At 38.2% G+C, this 20,331-nt stretch overlaps 1 protein-coding gene across 8 annotated transcripts in view; it reads right to left on the bottom strand.

Annotated features, from left to right (window-relative positions):
• Positions 1-7,222: 7,222 nt before the first annotated feature.
• LOC111609414 (transcription factor 4-like) overlaps positions 7,223-20,331 on the bottom strand; it is a 105,592-nt gene continuing 92,483 nt past the window's right edge. For 3 of the 8 annotated variants that reach the window (XM_023337784.1, XM_023337786.1, XM_023337788.1), the window contains 3 exons: positions 14,946-15,072; positions 13,609-13,658; positions 7,227-7,783 (listed from right to left, as the gene is read on the bottom strand). In XM_023337784.1, coding sequence (XP_023193552.1) covers positions 7,661-7,783; positions 13,609-13,658; positions 14,946-15,072 — 300 coding nt within the window. In that variant the 3' untranslated portion in view covers positions 7,227-7,660. Of the gene's footprint in view, positions 7,784-13,608; positions 13,659-14,945; positions 15,073-20,331 lie in introns of all 8 variants that reach the window. The other 5 variants (XM_023337780.1, XM_023337781.1, XM_023337782.1 and 2 more) reach the window with 3 other exon arrangements.

The following is a 20,331-nucleotide window of genomic DNA, read 5'->3' as shown; positions in this document are numbered from 1 at the left end:
TCATGCGAGTGTCAGGAGAAGGTGTGTCTGTGTGTTTTTGTGTGTCTGGCATCCATCAGAACCGCAGCTTGCCAAAAAAATAATAAAAAACCCGGTAAGCACAGTGCAGGCATAGAGGAGAGGAGCGCTGCTGCACGCTAATTATGTATGCGTGATTTAATCTGCAACTCAATAATATGCAAATATATTCATATGTTAGTTTCTTAATTAAAAATGCAAAGCAGCCCTTATGGTGATTTTTCTGTGATTTTCTGTTCAACCTAACAAACGGAACATTTCGAGAAAGGAAACAAATTGGAGGGAAACTCTTGGCGGGGGGTTAGCAAAAAGTTTAAAAGTGCAAAAAAAAAACTTGGAGTGTGAGAGAAGAAGAGGAGGAGGTGTTACTGCTTGGTATGAAAGCAAACTTTGTTTTTGTCTGAAGTCACTGTAACGTCACCCACTGCTTGGTGAATTACACTTTAAGGCTTTAATTTCAACAGCTAGCCTTTGATAATGTCCACTTTAAATCATGACCACTTAAATTATAAAACATTTAAATCATGTTTAAGGTGACGGCGGCTACGTTCAGCAGATCTTGATGGTCTGTGTTCTAGCTAGCTAGAATGCAGAGTAGTAAGCTAACTGCTATTAATGTAAACAATTAGTTAGCTAGCTTTAACTTGTTAGCCAGATAGCTAAAACTCAGTGCAGCGTGCTAACTTCTATTAATCTCAACAATTAACTAATTAGCTTTCAATGCTTACCCTTGTAGCTAATACGTAGTGCAGTAGGCTAACTGCTATTAATGTCAACAATTAGCTACCTAGCTAGCTTTTAGGTGTTAGTCTGCTAGCTACAAGTTAGTTCAGCAAGCTAACATCTATTAACCTCAAAATAATACAAAACAGGAAAAACAATCAGGAACATGAAGTAAATTTTCTATGTTTATAAACTAAGATTATTTTTATCTTAGTTTATAAATATAGAAAAACTCTTTTGTTGTTTTAAACAGCCAGCCAAGTAAATAATTAAGGTCCAATTCCAGCACAACATTGGTTTGAAAACAGTTTTCATAAAGCATAATGGCCTTTTTGTTTAACTTTCTTGAGATTATAACAATACTACAGGTAAAATAATGATTCATGAAAACATGTTAACAGTAACCCGGTGAGACAAAATCTGAATTATCCCTTTAACTAAATCTTCTTGCTCATAAAACATCCTAGATATAAATCAAAACCTATTTTTACTCTAAATTTACAACGTCATTTAAACATCCAACTATCCACATAACACAGTTTTAGGAAAGGGTCAGTTATGAATCCATATATCCTTCCAGTTTCAATTATCCATGATTATATCATAACTTTGGCTTTTCATCTGTTGAATAAAGGAAAAACAACACTTCCCTCTGAGGAAGTGGAACTTGGCAGCAGTGGGTACAATAAAGTTTTAACAGGAGGAAAAGTCAGTCTGCCAAGTCCAGACTTTTCATCTGGTTTTAAATATAGTTAAACATATCAGCTGTAAAGTTTGTGGAAGTGTGTTACCATGTTCTTGCTCAACTAAAGATATTTTATTTAGCTTAAGCCATCCTTTGACGTTCAGCTCAGTGGATCCTAACAGCCTACCATACAAAGGTAAAAATTATCCTGGTTCTTGTCTTTAGCCAAACAGAGGACTTTGACTTTTCCCTGTATTATTTGTGGAAAGAGTTGTGGTCATTTGGCTAGAGCGTCACCTCATTGCCTGAGGGAAAAAGGAACCACAGCCAAACTGACATGTAGCGCCAAGAAGAAGAAGGACATGAATCAGCCTTTGTTCATGAACCAGCTAATAGCCTATCCATCCATCCATCCATCCATCCATCCATCCATCCATCCATCCATCCATCAATCTATCTCCTCCAACCCAAGATGGGGTCACAGGAGCAACAGATCCAAGAGGGAAAGCCATTCCTCCCTCTCCCTAGCAACACTCTCCAGCTCATTATTGGGGATACCAAATACATTCAGACCAAGAAGGAGGGACAGTCCCTGCAATGGCTCCTTGTTTTGTCCTGAAGTCTCCTCAGATTGGGATGAGCCCTAAAAACCTCCAAACCAAGGTGCCAACAAGGAACGATGATCCTCCATGTGGATGATGGGGTTCCTCACCTCAAGGTTGAGTCCAGTCACTCAACAAAGGTGACTGGACTCAACAGTCATGATATACAAGTGGCTCATTTCAGCCATTTGTATTGTTTTTCTTCTGCTATGTCCGAGAAATATTATTCAGAAATTGCTGTATAGTGGATTTATGAGGACTTCCTAAAACTTTGTTTCTTGTGAAGTATGAAAATCTCATGGCCAGAAAGAACCTTGCCTCTTAAAGACGCCAATAGATCAAGATCATCTGCAGAGGACAAAGACGAGACCTTGAGGGTTTCAAACCGGGCACCTTCCTCTCTGATACTAGACCTTGAGATCCTGCCAGGAACTCCACAAACAGGATTGGAGACAAGAGGCAGAGTACTCAATGCTTACTTTGGTTACACAAGAACCAGACAGACCATCAAAAATACCCAGGTACCAAACACTACTGCAGCAGCACCTATAGCACTCCTCAAGGTACATAGTTAGAGTCAAAGATCTTCTAAAAGTCAATCTGCTCCTCCAGGAGCTGAGTTTTCATTGGGGCGTCCTTTCCAACCCCAAGGATTACTAATTCACAGGGAGGATGAGAAGAGTGAACCCTCGATAGTAAGAACACACCCTCTGGTTCCCCTGTTCTTACCACTGGGAGCACCAACTGGGTCTACCGCTCCACTAATGTTCCAGACAATAAACCACAACAATCTACAACACCTATGGGCAGATCTCATTCACCCTGGGCGCCATGAGGTGAAGGATTCACCTTCCCCCAAGTCTTAAGACTCCCAACAGCACAGTGAGGAAATCCTTAAACTCTGCCATCCACCACCTTAGTCCAGGTACCAATATCCTTAGTCCAGGCAAGCACAGCACAGCGTGCTTTATTTTCCAAAGGACCTTCTCTGATTTCAACTACGGACTTTTCTGTCAGAAACTCTTGAACTCACCTTGTGATGGAATGGACGTCGCCAATCCATTTCAGTCTCACCAATGACTGCTGAAGACACCGACCCTACAGGGACCGAGGGTGTTAGCCAATGGACAGATTTTTAACTGTTCCCTTTTACAGCCTGCAGGAAAGTTTAAGGTGCATCCCAACCAGCTCAGTCCGCTTTAACCCGACTTGAGTCTGTTTGTCTAGAAAGTCTGGTTCGTTTGGTGAGGTGTGAGGTCACTTCACTAATCTGGAAATGAACTGGTTCGGTTCAAATCTATATGTGAAACGGAACAGAGACCGCTGCAAAAGCAGAAAGTGGACTACCGTGCAGGGCATTCTTGGTAAATATAACAAACACTAGTGTTAGCCTAGCGTTAGCCTAGCGCTAGAGAAAATAAAAATTCTCCAACGGCTAAAATCTGACGCCTCCATTTTGTTTCCATCTGGTGCAGACGGAAGTTGCCTCAGTGTCTTCAGAGGTTTTTGTGTCGTTTCCTTCAGCGGTTCTTGGTGCAGCGCCCCCACAGGCCAGGAGGGGAACAGGTTGGTTTGACTCAGAGAACCACAGCAGCTGCAGGTGGAGCAGATGGTGAAGTTTCGGTCCCAATTGAACCAAATCTACTGGACTATCAGTTTTTTGTCAGAAACTCCTATAAAACACCAAGCAGCAGAAACAAAGTCATATTTCACCCTTATGTGGTTCAAATAACAAGAAAAGCTTGAAAAATGAAGTTAATGTAACTTTTTATTCCCATGAAGACGCTAAAAATAAATCAAAAATACCCAAAAACCCGACAAGTTCGGCATTTTGGTGCAGCTGAGGACGACAACTGAGAACTTTCCAACAAAACATCAACGGCTTGAAGCAGTTTTTTATGCCATTGATTCCTGCATGGAGTGTGTGCGCGTCAGTAAAATGTGTGTCTGACAACATGTGATTTCCATCACAGCCTTGGAGCGAATCAGAGTGCCGCTCAAAGCCGCCTGTTGGCTGCGGCCAAATAGTTGGGCTCAGGAATGCATCCGGGAGCGTTCACATCTGCAGCAGGAACTGACAATGTGTGTGCAACAGAGGTCCTTGTAAACCCGACTGTCCTCACAAGGACAAGAAGGCAGCAAGAATAACTGAGGTCATTTCATTGGGAAAAGGCGCGTAAGGCGATGTAAGGTATAAACTGTAATCGTTTTTTATTATTTAGCAGTTAAGATCAGGTGTTGGGATCAAGAACTGACAGGAAAATGTGGTGATTAGGAAGGATTGCTATAGTTAAAACATGTTAAAACATGTTACAGGAACATAATTGGAGTGACTAATGATAATAAAACACAGACATATTCAATTATAAACATAAATACATCATTCGGTTAGAGCTGTTGATCCATACAAAGCAATGGTGTCTCCAACTTAGAGCCAAAGAAATAATTAAAGCTAATCCTACAAGAAGAGGCAAGGCCTCTTTGGGATTTTGTTTATTAGTCAACATGTTGATAAAATGTTATTTTTATTTATTTTAGCAGGATGAAGATGAATTAATGTTTTTATTTTTTCTTAATGGTGATTTACAACACAATAATAACTAATTTTTTATGTGTACAATTTATGATTAGAAAATTTTGAGTGTTGAATCTTCATCTAGGATTCTTGTTAGCTTAGCAGTTTAATGCTAAGGTAACATGGCGTTAGCTTAGCATCACCTAATGTGTGGCACCAAACACACAACAACCAGGCATCTAAATTAGAGATGAACTAATACCTGAAAAACAAACTAAAATGTCATTAGGAGGTTTTTCTGTAACAGTTTGAACGATTTTCAGACAAAATACAATCTATTTAATATTCACAGGCTGAAAGTAAATCCAGACTAGCTTGGGTCTTTCTGCAAACACAAAGAACGGCATGAGCTACGCTATGCTAACTGCAGTTTCAAATCGTTTTACTGAACAAAGTGCAAAAGTTAATCGTCACTTGTTAGTCCAAAACAACATTTTAGGGGTAAAATATAACATAATTCTTTGCTAAGCTAACACAGGACATTAGCTAACATGGTAAAAAAGTTAGCCTAGAATTAGCAAAGCTAGCATAATATATCCAAACCACAGAGTTAGCACAGCACTCAGATTGTACAGATAAATTTCTATCTTATCTGTAGATATTATGTAACATAATTTGGAACAGAAATAACTGTTGTTTGAAATAGTTTCAGCTAACATAGCACAAAAGCTAACAAGACGTAACCAGAACAAAATGTTAAAATTTAGCACCATTCGGGTCATAGCTAGCTGCAGTTTGGTACATTTTTGGTAACAAGTTGTAACCATGACTACCATTACAGCATCAGACCAACACAACATTTTAGAGAGAACATTACATAACTTTGCTAAGCTAACAAACAGCTCAGATTCAGCTAGCATGGCCGAAAATTTAGCCTAACATTAGCAAAGCTAACACGATAGAGCCAAAGATGAATGCCACAAGTCAGAATTAGAGCTAGAAAACAAAACTATGACATAATAGAGCAAATTTAGCAGAAACTACATAAAATTGGAGCATAGATGTCTGTAATTACAAAATAAATTAATATTCAGAATATAACTAAAGCAATATAAGATGAATTTATGTCCAGTTTTGTGCTAAAAACAACTTTTATGAAAAGAGCCTCTGCAGAGAGAGCACACATACACAAATTATTCACTCCAACACACACAAACGGATGCCTTGTAATTCAATTAGCCAGCTTCCCATCTGACACAAAATGGCGGCTGTGGCGTAGCAGTGTGGGACATTTTGGGGATGAAGCCAAGAAAACTGCTGAGCGCCTAACGCGAGCGAACGACACGTCAATCTACGGAAACGTTTCCGACATTTCTCCATTATTTCTGCTGCTTCCTTCACGTGTTAAATGACCAACATGAATTTATACGTTTAGATGAATTTCAGGAGCTTTTTTATGAGAAATGATTCAGTGAAGCATCCAGAAAACAGAGCAGAAAACACAGCTGTCCGGCTGTGTGTGTGTGCGTGTGTGTGTGTGTGTGTGTGTGAGAAGCATGAGGTCATTCCTGGCTGAACTCTCTTTGGGGCTCTTCTGTATAAACATTAACGCGGCCGCAGCTTTCACACCAAATCCAAGTTTGTCTGAAATCAGAAATCTGCTGAAAAACATTTGATTTAAAAGCTAAAGCTGCAAAGAAATCAGCAGCAGCAGAAACCAGAGGCCCTAATTCACACGTATGAGAAGTAGAGTCAATAATTAATGCTAAATATGTGCAGTAATGTTTATTCTGTAGGGAACAGTTTTTGTGCTGTTTGCAGGCGGGTCCGCTCCTCGTTTCTCATGCCATCCCGTGCCAAGGCCGGCTGCGGCGCTGCTAATTTCAGCTGCATGCTAACACACAAACATGCGTCATTTCAGCACCACTTCACTCTGGAGGAGCCGAGGTCATTCTGCAGCGGACGGAGCAGTTCAGAGAGAAATCTGGTGCTTTTTTATTTATTTCAATATTTAAACTGGAATTTAGATTTCATTAGAAAAGGAGTCAAAATTAAAACATTTTATTTGTCATGTTTTAAGTCAAAATTATTCATTCTAATGTTTTGAACTTGTAATATGTCTGTTTTGATTGTTACAGTCAGTAATATACATGATATTTTTGATCCCTTTAACTTGTCAAAATGACCAGCTTGCAGTTTTTAATTATAAGATTTTAATCAGAATTTTGAATTGTTTTTGTTTTTAAGTCATTTATAAAAATTTATAATTTTAAAAGTTAGTATTTCAGTTGGGATTTAATTTTAATAATTTATTCATAATTAACTGTATGGATTTTTACTTTTATATTGTAATAATTATTTTATTATTAATATTTTATTTAGACAATTAAATCAAATAATTAGTTTAAATTTGAATTTGAGGAATTTATCCTAAATTAATTGTAAGCATTTTACTTCTATATTGGAATTATTTTTAATAAATAAAATATTAAAGTAAATATTTTATTTAATAATTTAATGATTATAAAATGGTTATAATTTAATTTTAACAATTAATTCAAAATAAACTGTATGTATTTTTACTTTTAGATTGCAATTATTATTTTATTAAATCAAATTAAATTACTATCTTACATTATTTTACTAAAATCATGTTATATTTTTGTCTATTAGCATCTTTCCTGCCAAACTCATATTTTAATAAATGTAACTGTGTTTTATTTTAAAGTGTTTCTTTCTGCAGCAGCATCAAACTGAACTGGAATCGTTCAGACCAACGGGCAGAAATAACAGGATGCCAGATGATTCAGGCAACAATAAGCTGCTCTAAATTCCTCTTCCTGTTTCTGCACAACAATCCGGCGCGCAGTGGAAGAACGGACCTCAGATCCAACCGGCTCCGCTGGGAGTCAGGAGGAAAACCCAAACTGCAGCTCAGACTGGAAACGTCTCTTCAGACTCAGCTGCTGTCCCAGGGGCGGCCTGCGGGGGGCAGTGTGGCTCACCGAACCGCAGCTCTGCCCCCGGTCCTGATCCGCCCACGGCCCACCGGGGACCGCCGGCTCTCCTACTGCGCCTTCTGCAAGACCCGGCTTAATTTAATTAACGCTGTCAACTTTAAACAAAACCACATCTGAGGCGCGGAGGGAGGGGGCGCCGGCGAGGCAGGAAGTAGCCGCTCAGAGACGGGCGGCGGCGGATCGCCGAGGACGGCCGCTCTGGGTCAGACGGAGACGTTTCCTCCAGAACAGAAAGGAAACAGAAACAAAAAGATTACAGAGTCCACAGTACATAACCTGCTGAAATTAAAACGCTTATTTATTTTGGTACAAAAACAAACAAAAAGATTTACTTAAGAACTATTATTGGTGAGGTGTTCAAAATGAGGCGCACGGGCCATTTGTGACCCTCAGAGTGATTTTGTTTGGCCCCCAAATGCAACTCAAGTAAACTTTTCATTTTTAACCACTTTACCTGGATTAAAGTAATAACTTTAACATCAGAAAAATGATTTTACTTGCAATAGAAAACATTAATTACATCACAAAGATTTTTATAACCAAGCTTTTAGAACAAGCAGAGACTTTTACTGAAACACCGACTTTGCTCCTCCCAATTTAACTCATTAAACTAATAAATAATAAACATAGTAAGTGTTTTAATAGAAAGTGACTCAAATCTTTTTCTTATAAACAGAATAAATTTGTTCAGTGAAGCCTGAAAGATTGTGGAAACTAAATAAAATTTATTCTAATACAGAAAATCATACAAAAATCAAGTTTAACTATTTGATTTTTATTTTAATATTTCATTGTTATTATTATTTCACATTTATTTGCCTCTAAGTACTTCTGATTTGTTGATTTTGTATTAAATGACAAAAAGTTGAATTTTGTAAAATAAGTAAAAAATAGGATAAGAAAACAAATCAGACAAAAAGCATGTGAGTCTATTTTAAATGTAATTTAATTTATTTTCCTGATTTTGGACATAATGTGGAGGAGGAATTTAATTTCTCAGTTATTCATGTGGATTTTATTTTTTCTTCTTTGTGTTTCTAACTGATTAAAAATCAACAAAAAAACAGAAATGGAATTTTATGAATTATGTTTCTGTGCATGAATGTCATATTTATATAAAAACCTGCAGTGATTTGACATTATTACTGCAACAAATGAATAAAATGAAGCTGCAATTGGAGGCCACCTGATGCCGTTAATCAGTTGATCTGTTTTCTCTTTAATGGCTTCATTTTTACGGTTCATTTTCTCTGATATATTTTCTCCATCGTTCAGACGACATTAGCAAAGCTCAGAGGAAGAGCTGCAGACTTTATCAGCGCGGACAACAAATTAACCAAAACAATGATATCTAAAGGAAAAAAAACAAAACAAAGAAACTCTGCAACCTGCTAATGTTAGCAACTGATGCCTAATTTTCTTTTGATTACAAAGACGTCCCACGCTCTCCTCTCAAGTGACGTTTAATTGTTTCTCAAAGTAAATCATCAGCTCAGCAAACTAAATTTGAGAAACAACAATAACAAACTTGCAGCGCAGGGAGACGGGGAGAAAAAGAGAGACAGAAATGAATTAATTAAAGGAAAAAGAGCCATTTTGTCTGCGGTTGATGTGAAACAGAGATGAGAGAAAACAGACAAGAGTTTTCCCCTTAAATGGAGCATATGGGAGGGCAACACAACAATGAGGAAAACAACTTAAATAACACTTGTGTGTAATCATGCAAATGGAAAAGATGTGCAGAGAAAATGTCTGTTTCTATTCTCTTAATGCGCCTGAATAACAGAGGGGGAGGGTTTCAGCACAAAGGAAACGTTACCTAACCCATAAAACAATAAAAACACGAGGCTGTAAAGTTCTGCAGCCTTCAGGATGTCAAATATCACAGAGAAACCTAAAAATCAGACGACTATTATACTCCTGTCTACAGATAAATCTGGTTCAAACCCATCAAATCTTCAACAAATACCTACAAGCCAAATATAATCGTCCAAAATACGACTAAAGCTAAAAATTTGATGAAGAAATCAACTAAATATATTTAAGTTTTTCTCATGGTAACTAGAAAATAGAGGAACAGCGCTGAAGAGTCACTAAAAACATGAGGAAGAGGCTAAAAGGAAACAGAGTTGGACCTAAAACACAACAAACAACTTAAATCATCATTTAATCAGAATATAACATTTAATTTACTTCAACTCCAACAACTGCTAACAGTTAGCACAGGTGATGCTAACAGTGAGCGTACTCTGTTGCTAACGGTAACTCTACCAGATCACGACCCGCAAGTATACAATACAAAACACAGGTCATAATGTTTGTAGCTAACAGTTAGCATATTTAGAAGAAGAAGAAGAAGAAGAAGAAGAAGAATTACTTTATTCATCCCAGCAGGGAAATTATTTCGCAGTTACAGCAAGAATTTTTTATACCCAGATTAACACACACACGACGGGAGCTGCGTCTGCAGGCAGCCAGCTGAGCCGGCGCCATTTTTTGAAGGAGGACATGCGGCAAAGGTCGTCGGGACCGGGAACCCGTGACGTCCGCGGGTCTAAGGCCTCCAAATGTGGGGCGTGCTAACCCCCTGCGCCACCACAGCACACCCCAAATTTATTAGCTAATGGCAACATATTAGATTGCTAACAGGGAGATGCTATTACTGCTATCAATTAGTATAGCTGGTAGCTAACAGTAAACATATTTATACTATGTTGTTAACAGTTAGCATGGCTAATAGCTAACAGTTAGCTTACTTGGTAGCTAAAAGTAACTGCACTAGATTGCCAATATAATGTATTGCTAGCATTTAGTTTGATTGGTAGCAAAAAGTAAGCATGCTAGGTAGCTTATGGTAACTATAGTAGATTGCTAACAGTGAGTATACCATATTGCTAACAATAAGTTGCAATACTAGATAGCAGTAAGTACATTGCCAGTTAACAGTCACTATACTTGGCTGCTAATGCTAACTATAATAGACTGCAAACCGTTAGCATACATGGTGGGTGTTGATACCTACATTAAACAGCTAACATTAAGTAGCCTAGATCGCTAATGGTAACTTTACTCAATAGCTAACGGTGAGTACAGCCGGTAGCAATCAGCAGCTAAACTCGACTGCTTAAACTAAAATAAATGTAGTAAAATTTAAAGACTTTAAAATACTTCTGTATGGATTAGCACCACAACACATTAAAGATCTGCTGCTGTTGTCATAGCAACCTCCCAGACCTCCCAGCTCTTCTGGTTCTGCTCTGCATCCCCAGAACCAGAACCCAACATGGAGAAGCAGCATTCAGCTTCTATGCTTCACAAATCTGGAACAAACTTCCAGAGAACTGAGAAACCGTCTAAACACTGAGATCTGTTAAATCAAGGCTACATTTGATTAACATCACCTGGAACATCATGAACTAGTCTGTGGTTTTTAACCTCACATCGCTGATTTTAATGATTTTTGCTTGTTTGTTGTTTTATTACAAGACAAATTTTGCATCTTTTTGGCCTTCCTGGTGTTCCATACCCAAGTAGCAGGAATGTTAAAGTGGAGAACGTGTCAAATTTAGCAACACAGAGTGAAATATAGACACTTAAAACCACAAATTATTAAAACCATAAATTACACAATGAGCTTCACTGCAGGCAAAAACACAAAGACACAGAAATGCAGCTTTTGAGCAAAACCTCCACTAAACACCATGCTAATATAGCGCTTTAGCGTTAGCTTCCACTAAAAACCATGCTAATATAGCGCTCTATCATTAGCTTCCACTAAAAAAACATGCTAATATAGGGCTTTATCATTAGCTTCCACTAAATACCATGCTAATATAGGGCTTTAGCATTAACTTCCACTAAAAACCATGTTACTATAATGCTTTAGCATTAGCTTCCACTAAAAACCATGTTACTATAATGCTTTAGCATTAGCTTCCACTAAATACCATGTTATTATATCTCTATAGCGCTAGCGTCAAATAAGTACCTTCTTGATTTAGCGTTTTAGCGTTAGTAGAATTAATATTTATGATTAGAGTTAGCGTAGCTACATTTTTAGCTCGTGGTGCCAACTGCTGGTGAATATTATGGAATAATATCAAATAAATATCAGATGTTTATTCTGTCCCTCCAGTATTTCATCAGTTTTGTAAACAGAAATAATCGGCATTTTAAAGTCGAGTTTTGATGAATTTAGTCAACAGAAAGTCACAAAGTTTTTATATTTTCTGTAATTACAGACAGAAACAACAGCAGCTCCTGGAAACAAGATGTTTCTGGAAGTTTGTGTTTTAGTGGTTTGGTGTTCAGAAAGTTAGCAGCTCTTCTTCTTCAAAAAGAAATCACAGAAAACAGAGCAGTGATTATGAAACCAGAACCGGTGGCTCTACAGAACCAACTTAAACCTGCAAAGCTTCGGCTTCATTTTCTGCTCCCCTGCACAGCAAACCGGCGCCTCCTGCCAACAAACCGGCGGGAAGCCGGGCGACGGCGGCCCGGACGGATCCAGAACGCCGTCGACAACCAAACTGTTCGCTACCAGCAACATTTAGTGGAGGAAGAAGCTGCAGAACCAGGAAGAAAAAACGCAGCGTTCCTGCAAGAGGCCACAGATCGTCCAGAGAAACTGCAGTTTGCAGGTGGAAACAGCAGAAACGCTTCCATCAGGATTTACTGACGGAAAATCCGACCTCTGACCTGGACTCTTCAGATCACACTCATCTTTCTCTTCCTGTCCTCCCTCTCCTGCCGTTCGCTCTTCTCTCCTTCCTCCGCCGAAGGAAGGAAGGACAAAACGGGCTCCCGCCGACACGCTGCATATTCAGCCATCGTTAACGAGCAAAGACCCGAGCAAAGACCCGAGCAAAGACCGATACAAAAAGAAAAACCAACTTCAACACAAACGCCGAGATATTAAAGAAATGCTTCAAATCTAAAACCAAACAGCAGCAAAAGCAGCAAACATGGAACCCGAATGCCGCAGCAGCATCGATGTTAAACGCGAACAGAGTCGCTCTGCGATCCGATAAAACCGTCTGCGATCAAACATAACGCTCCCCGAAACACAACTGGAAGAAAAATAGTTAAAAAACAGAAAATACCTGAAAGAACCGAGAAAATATGGATCAACAGTGAAAAAACAAAATCAAGTTTTAACTAATTCAAGAAGTGAAATAAACTTCTAAATAATTAAAATGTAATAAAATGCAGCAATCGCTATAATTAGAAGCTATTAAAACGGTAAAATCTGTAAAAAAAAAAAAAAAGTAAAAGAACGTTAAAAACGTTAAAACAATCAAATCTATAAAAAAACTTTAAATCATGAGAAGCGCAAAAAAAAATATCAATACAAAAGTTTAGCTTTAAATTACAGGTACAAAAATTAAATATAAATAACTAAAATCTGTGAATACTTTTCAATATTGAGCATAAAAATAAAAAATTTAACTAAAACGTTTTAAAAATTAAACTCTTCAAAAACTTTAAGAAGTTTTTAAAAAGCATAAAAGCTAAACACAAATCTGTAAAAATATTTAAGCTTAAAAATTAAAGAATTACTGCTAAAGCTGTAAAACATAAAAAAAACAACGGTAACTATACAAACTATTAATACGTTCAATGTTGGCCACAAAAATGAAGAAATTAACTAAAAATAATGTAAAGAGAAACTTCTTCAATAACTTCTAAAACGGTCTCAGAAAACTCAAAAGCTAAAAAACTAAAATATTAAAGTTAGAAAACTAAATATTTTGACTGAAAAAGGAAAAATAATTTGTGTTTAACTTGTGAAACTTGAAATTAATTGCAAAAAACAAGAAACACCCTAATAAACAAAACTATAATGAAACATTTGAAACATTAATAAACATATTACAATACAATAAACATCCTCTGTTATTTATAAACAAACTGCAGGTCATAAAACCAGAGAATCATCATCATCATCACTTTGTCCATACGGAAGCCCAGCAGGGACATCCTTCAATCCCACAAATGAAAGAAAACATCAGCACTTTTTATTCACCAAAAACCAGCATCACTTACTGAGGACGGCAAGCCGGGAGGGACCTTCCGCACTTTTTTTGTGTGGACCTCTGCAAGAGAAATAAAACAGCAAAAGGTGATTTTAAGAGGCGATTCCACTTCCTGTCAACAGGAGCGCCGCTCAGAAAGACGCTTCGGAGGAAAAACAGGCAGGATAGAGAGAGCGGCACAAAAACAGGCAGAAAATAGAGAGAGCAGCACAAAACAGGCAGAAAATAGAGAGAGCAGCACAAAAAGAGGCAGCTCCTGGAATATTTATATTAGTGTTCAGAGTTTCTCTCAAGGAGACGCTACTATTAATTCAGAAGGTGAGGCTGTGATGGGAAAATTAGCTGCGTTTTCTATTAAAGTGTGTGTGTGTGTGTGTGTGTGTGTGTGGGCGTGCGTGTGTGTGTGTGTGTGTGTGTGTGTGTGTCGTCTGAAGGCTGAAAGCCCCCAAGGTTTTCGTTATGTCCTGTTTTTAAAGCGACCAAACACGGTTCGTCTCCGTTTCAGCCAGATGTTCGCTGCTCACTGATTGGTAGAAATTTAAATCAGGACGGCAAAATATTCTAACATCAATAACCAGGGTGACACATTTCAACAAAAAATATGTTTTATATTCAGCATTCAGTGTAAAAAAATAGAAGCACAATTTAAGCTGCACTTAACAGGAGAACTCTGCTTGTGTTACTATATATTTTATTAATTAGCATGTAATTAACATTTTATTCAATTACAAATTTACATTTACTACACTGCTAGCAAATGAAATAAAACTAAGCAATTTTATGTGCAATTGTTATGGCTGTATGTGGAGATTATTCATGAATTTGCAAAAAAAAGGACAATATAATATAAAATTACTTAATTTTATTAAATTATATAAAAGTAAATGCTAAATAATGAAAATAAGAACATCCTAGCAATCTGAATATTGAAATTAGTTCTGTATTTAACATTAAATAAAGCAATAAAAAGCTGTTTTTGTCATTATGAAGCTAGTTCTAATTAGTTCTATGTATTTATTTATGAAAATAAAAATGATTACAAAAGTGTTGGCCTAATAAAACCACTGCCAGGAATTTATTTAATAAATTGCTGAATTTTTAACATAATTTTGAGATTTCTGACTGAAAAACATTTTATCCATTTATCAACCTGTTGGATTTGTGTTAATGTGTCTTTAAATTTAGAATAAAAAAATAAATAAAACAAAAACATCTCATTAATCAGAAACCTCAGGTCCCACACTGGAGCTGAGAACCTCATGTTGGAAACCTCTGTGATGTTTCAAAGAAAAATAACATAAAAAATCTTTTGATGTAGAAAAAGTTTTAGAGGAACAGGAGCCTCACCCATGGCGTCCATGTGCAGCGCTCTCCTGCGCGGGTTGGACCCGTAGTGCTGGTAGTACTGACCCGCCGGCTTGGTGGGCGACGCCGCGCTGGGGCTGCCCATCGCCAGCTCGCCGCCCAGAACCGCCTGGAGGGTCAGGAGAGGCGGGCGACCGAAAACACAACAGAACCAGAGAAACAGACTGATTAGCATCATTAGGCTAATTATGTTAGCGTTATTTAGCACCAGATAATTAAAAATTATAGCATTAGCTAAATAATTATCAATAACAAAAGGAAAAAACTGCTCAAAATGAAATAGATCTGTAAGTCAAACATTTCACTAAACCTCAACACCAAGAAGTTTTAGAAGTTTTTATTCAGAACAAACAAAAACATTCTGCATCCGCCTAGTTCTGACTTATTTATCTAAAACTGAACAAAACAAAAACTAGAGCTGGAAATTTGAATTTATCATTGCAAACATTAAAATCACAACTATATCCAAACTTCCCTCCATATTTTTCAGCTAAACGTCTCTTAGCATCACCTGGACCGCTGTGAGAATCATTTTAAGTCCTTTAAATGGCCCCCGGGCCACTTTTTGGACACCATTCTTAACGTTTTCTTTGCTGTAAAGGGAAAAGTTTGGATGTTCTTCCAGACTTTGGCAAAGCTACGTTTTCATCAAACCACCACAAAGTCATGCTGTATCCCATTAATGCCTATTGATGCATATTTTACACACAGTAATAAGTTCACTGGAAGCTCTTCGCCACCATCTAGTGGTCAGAGTTACAACTAGCTCATTGGGACATTTAATATTGGCTTCTAGGCTTTTTGTGCAATCGTTAAATACGTCTCTACACAATTTTGGCAGTAAAAAGTCAAGTATTAAATTTTTTTATGAATACAAATAGATTTAAACATTAAAGAGTTAAAACAACCACAGTATGATACTACCACCACCTTGTGCAGCAGTTCCTACACTGTTTTGCCTCTCCATACAACTACTCTATGTTTTTATGATGGAAAGCATTTAGAACTGCTTTGTAGCTGAAATGAGTTATATTATATAAGATTGATTGATTGATTGATTGATTGATTGATTGATTGACTGATTGATTGATTGAAACCTCTTTTGACAAATTGAAAAACAGCTCATTCTCTTTATTTAACTGCTGAGTCTTCAGAGTCAAAACAAAATATCTGGACAGAAAAATTTTCTCACTGACTTGGAACTAATTTTCAAATTAAATGACAAATTGGTTTGCTATACATTGCAGGACGGCCAAGTAGCTTTTAAAACCTCACATTTACAACATTTATCAACATAAATAATATTATAGGACACCAGGATCAGGACTGTAAAATGTTAGTTTTCATTATTTAATAACATAAAAATAAGAATATTTGTATGTTTCTGGTACGCCTGTAAATCTGATGCACAAACTACAGCCGCTAGCAACAGAAACGTTTTCTCTGGTCCGCTGGATTTTAATTTCTGCTTCAAAAATCGATCCGACTGGACGCTAGAAAAGACTATTGTTGTGTTCAAGTTGTGCTAAAAGAAGTTAGCCTATCAGTGAAGCTACGATAGCCTAAATTAGCATCTGAATGCTAAGCAGGAAGCAGCTAACGCTAACGCCAGCGTCCACATTTGTAAAGAAGCTCCATGAATGATCAGGGCTTCCTGAAACCTTATTCAATAATTTATCAATTCTTATTTTGTAAATAAACTGCAAAAACACAAAATATGACCAAATATTTTTATTTTAGGTTCTAAAGCAAAAATCTTAATACACTTAAAATAAGAAAAATCTAACTTGTTAGTAACTTTTCAGGACGAAATTTGAGCTTCTTTTCAGTAAATAATTTCTTAAAATTGATGTAAAAAATAAAATAAAAAAAGTGTTATTTCAAGTGCTACTAAAAATACTTCATAAGATTTCCAGAGTACATAAGTTTTTCCAATTAATTTTGATTACTTAATTACAGACTCTGAAATAAACTGTATTAAATATTTTAATTGAGTAAAAAGTTATTTGAGAACTTACTGCAGGTTAAATCTCCATTCTAGCTCCGAACTCCTGCTATAATTTCAGGTGTGAATATCTGGACCGGAGCAGAAACTAACCGAAACAAACCCAGAAACGTCACAGATGTGTGTTTTTCAGGCCGATCCTACCTGGAACCAGCAGAACCAGAACCATGACGTTCACCTCCCGACTCAAACCGACTCCGACTCTGAGCCGCGGCTCTGTTTACGCCTCACAGCGCTCCCTCTCTCTCTCTCTCTCACACACACACACACACACACACACACACATTGTCCCGCTAATTAAGTTCAGTGATTTCTGCAGCAACAAGTGGCATCTGGGCCGATTCAGGCAGAGAGAGGGTTTCTTTTTTTATTCAAAGTGGCGCAGAAAGTTTGTTGGAGGTGAAAAAGAAGCCGCCTCTCCCTCCGCCCGTAAATAGACTCCTCTGACATGTTTTTTTCCCAGCTCCTCGTTAAGTAATTAGCGTGTGGTGTGTTTTAGGCGGAGGAGTGTGTTTAGACTCCGGGCGCGGAGGAGGGAGGGTGTTTTCTCTTTCTCTCTCCTCCTGATCTGAATTCTCGTCAGCGAACCTGTTCCGTCTGAAAACAAAAAAGTTAGCGCAGACTTTTCTCATGCTAAGCAGGGCCTAAGTAGGCCAATTACAGGGCCGCCCTCGGCCCTGGGGCCCAAAAACAAAAGGGCCCTTGTCTTAAATAAAGTCAGCCAGACAGAAAGGCGCACAGTCGCGCAGTGTTCCCGCCGCCCCGGTGGGGCTCGGTGCACGCCCGCCATCGGGGCTAAAAGGAGGTTCCCACTAAAACAAAAAGGGTCTCAGTGATTGTGCTCGCCTTTCTTTCTTTTCTCCTGCAGAAAAACCCGAGCGTCAAGCCAGGTCTCCACGGCAACTAGACGGGGTCGCCGAGGCAGGAGGACGCCCGTCTGGCCCGACTGCATCTCGTTACCTGGACCGTATGCTTCTCGACGAATTAAATCGGAAATAAACGTCGCAGTAGCAGTTTGAAAACGCGCCGTCCGCACGGGGAAGCACGGTGGAGGCTGCATCATGACGTGGGGAAGCCGAGTCCAGAACAATTCTGGTGGAAAATCAGTGACTCAGAGGCCATTATCACTTCTTAAAAGGTTTTAAAATGGGAAAGACAGGAAGCACACTGCAAAAACACAAAGTCTTACAGTGTATTTTCTGTCTATTTTATGGAAATAAAACAAAAGTAACTTTTCAGCAAAACATAGACGCTAGTTTTACATCAATGACACCTTAATATCGATTTTAAAAAGTATCAGTTCCTTTTATAACAAGACACTTTACCATGTTAGAAGTGACATAATCTGTCAGTTGAACTAAGATTTTAAAAATCAATTTTAAGGACATTTTGGCTAAAATAAGATTAAATCTTTGCTGAAAAGTTTTCTAGTTTTTTCCCCCCAAATGCACTAAATATTTGCACTAGAAACATCCAAGGAAAAAAATCATCATTTTCTGTCCTACCATCACAAACATAAAAAGGAGTTCTGCTACAAGCTAACGAGGTGTTCACTGCAACGCTTCATTCATGGAAATGTTTGTTTTTAAAAAGCTTTTAACTCTTTATTTACAAGGAAACAGCGTCTAAAGGTTGGGCTGAAAATGGTTCTCATTCGTTAGCATCCTGTGCTTAGCAGTTTAGTGTCAGTTTTAAATAATTTTTTTGAACATGTTAAGTAGCTTAGCACTAGTTTCTGGTAATTTTCTAAAGTGTTCAGCGATTTAGAGTTAGCTTCTGCTATTTTAAAAAATGAATTTAGCAGTTTAGCAATGTATTAGCTATGTATTTTATGTTTTCAGCACATTAGCTGAAAATATTAGCTTCTGTTCATTTTAAATAAATGTAGCACTATAGCATGAGCTTCAGTTAAGTATTTGATGTTTTGTGTTAGTTTCTGTAAATTTTTTATGCGTTTAGCGGTTTAGCATTAGCAAAGCTAATATTCTTGTTTAACAAATTAGTGTTTAGTGAACCTAACGGTTTGGTTAGCTGTGCTCACCACTGACAACAAGTACTGCTGATTTTAGTACAAACATATATTCTCCATTTCAAAAATGGCGGCCATTTTGAAAAGTGTCCAAAAGATCAAGAAAATATGTATGATTTTTAAGGTTGAAAATATGTAAGCACATTCATCCAATTGGTGACATTAAATCTTTTTTTCATGAAAAATTAAATATTGAATATTTTTGTTGTCCATTAATAATTGTAACTTTAAGGTGTTACTTGTTGTATGTTACAGTTTTACAGTGTCCAGTTCAGTAAATATCAGGACAACAAGACACTTCCCGGTGTTTACTGGAGCGACTGTTAGCTGTTAGCTAAGCTAGCGCTACACACTGTGAGCAGAATAAAAGTATTTCTCCATTTTTCACATTTTTTTCCAAAGGTTTTCTAAATTAAAATCCTTTATTGACCAGACAACCTCCACAGCTTCTTCGTCTCGGCTGGTTTTCTCCGTGCAGCAGCAGCAGCCTCCGGGTCCGACTCCCTCAGGAGTGTGTGTGTGTGCGTGCGCGGGGGTGTGTGTGTGTCAGCTGGCGTACAGGTGCGCCGCTGCCTCGCCAGCACTTCCTGGTAATTAATGACTCCTTCCTGCCTCCTGCCTCCCTCCTTCCTCGCGTCTCTCATGCTGGAAATTGATGACACGTGAGCGCCGCGCGAGGGCGGAGGAGGCGGTCGCTGCGGTAACGCTGCTTGTGTCGGATTCAGGCAGCCATCCATCATGGAGGACGGCTTCGTTCGTATCTGCATGCGTTTATTTTTGTGCGTCAAGCGATCCGGTGGTGTGTCCGTCCGATTGGTTGTGTGCGCCGTGCGTCTCCGCCTCGCTCTCTGGTGATCCGTCTTGGTTATTATGGTCTGTATGAGCAGCTGGGACCCAGTCGGCAACGGCAACGGGTTTCAGTGGCAACGGAACGACGGATGGGAAGCTCAACAAGCCGAGGCGGGTTTATTAAGATGTCCAGTTATTTGTTACTAGAAGACTGGATTTGATTGGTTCTGGCTGAGGCTGCTTGGCCAATCAGAGAGCTCGGATTCGACAAGATCACTTCCTATCGGTCCAGAAGGTCGAATACAAACAGTTCAACCAAAATCAATAATCAATAATGAACAGAGCAGCAATATTTCTTTATCTTAGCATCAAGTAAACATCCAACCGTACATCATTCAACCATCCAGTATCCAACTATGAATCCATCCATCCATCATCCATCCATCCATCCATCCATCCATCCATCCTTCTATCATCCAACCAACCATCCATCCATCCATTCATCCATCCAACCATCCATCCATCCATTATCCATCCATCCATTC

The sequence above is a fragment of the Xiphophorus maculatus genome, chromosome 8 (genome assembly GCF_002775205.1).
Source record: "Xiphophorus maculatus strain JP 163 A chromosome 8, X_maculatus-5.0-male, whole genome shotgun sequence".
NCBI classification, from domain to species: Eukaryota; Metazoa; Chordata; class Actinopteri; order Cyprinodontiformes; family Poeciliidae; genus Xiphophorus; species Xiphophorus maculatus.
Note: the sequence above shows the minus strand (reverse complement) of the source record. Positions and strands in the feature narration are given on the sequence as shown.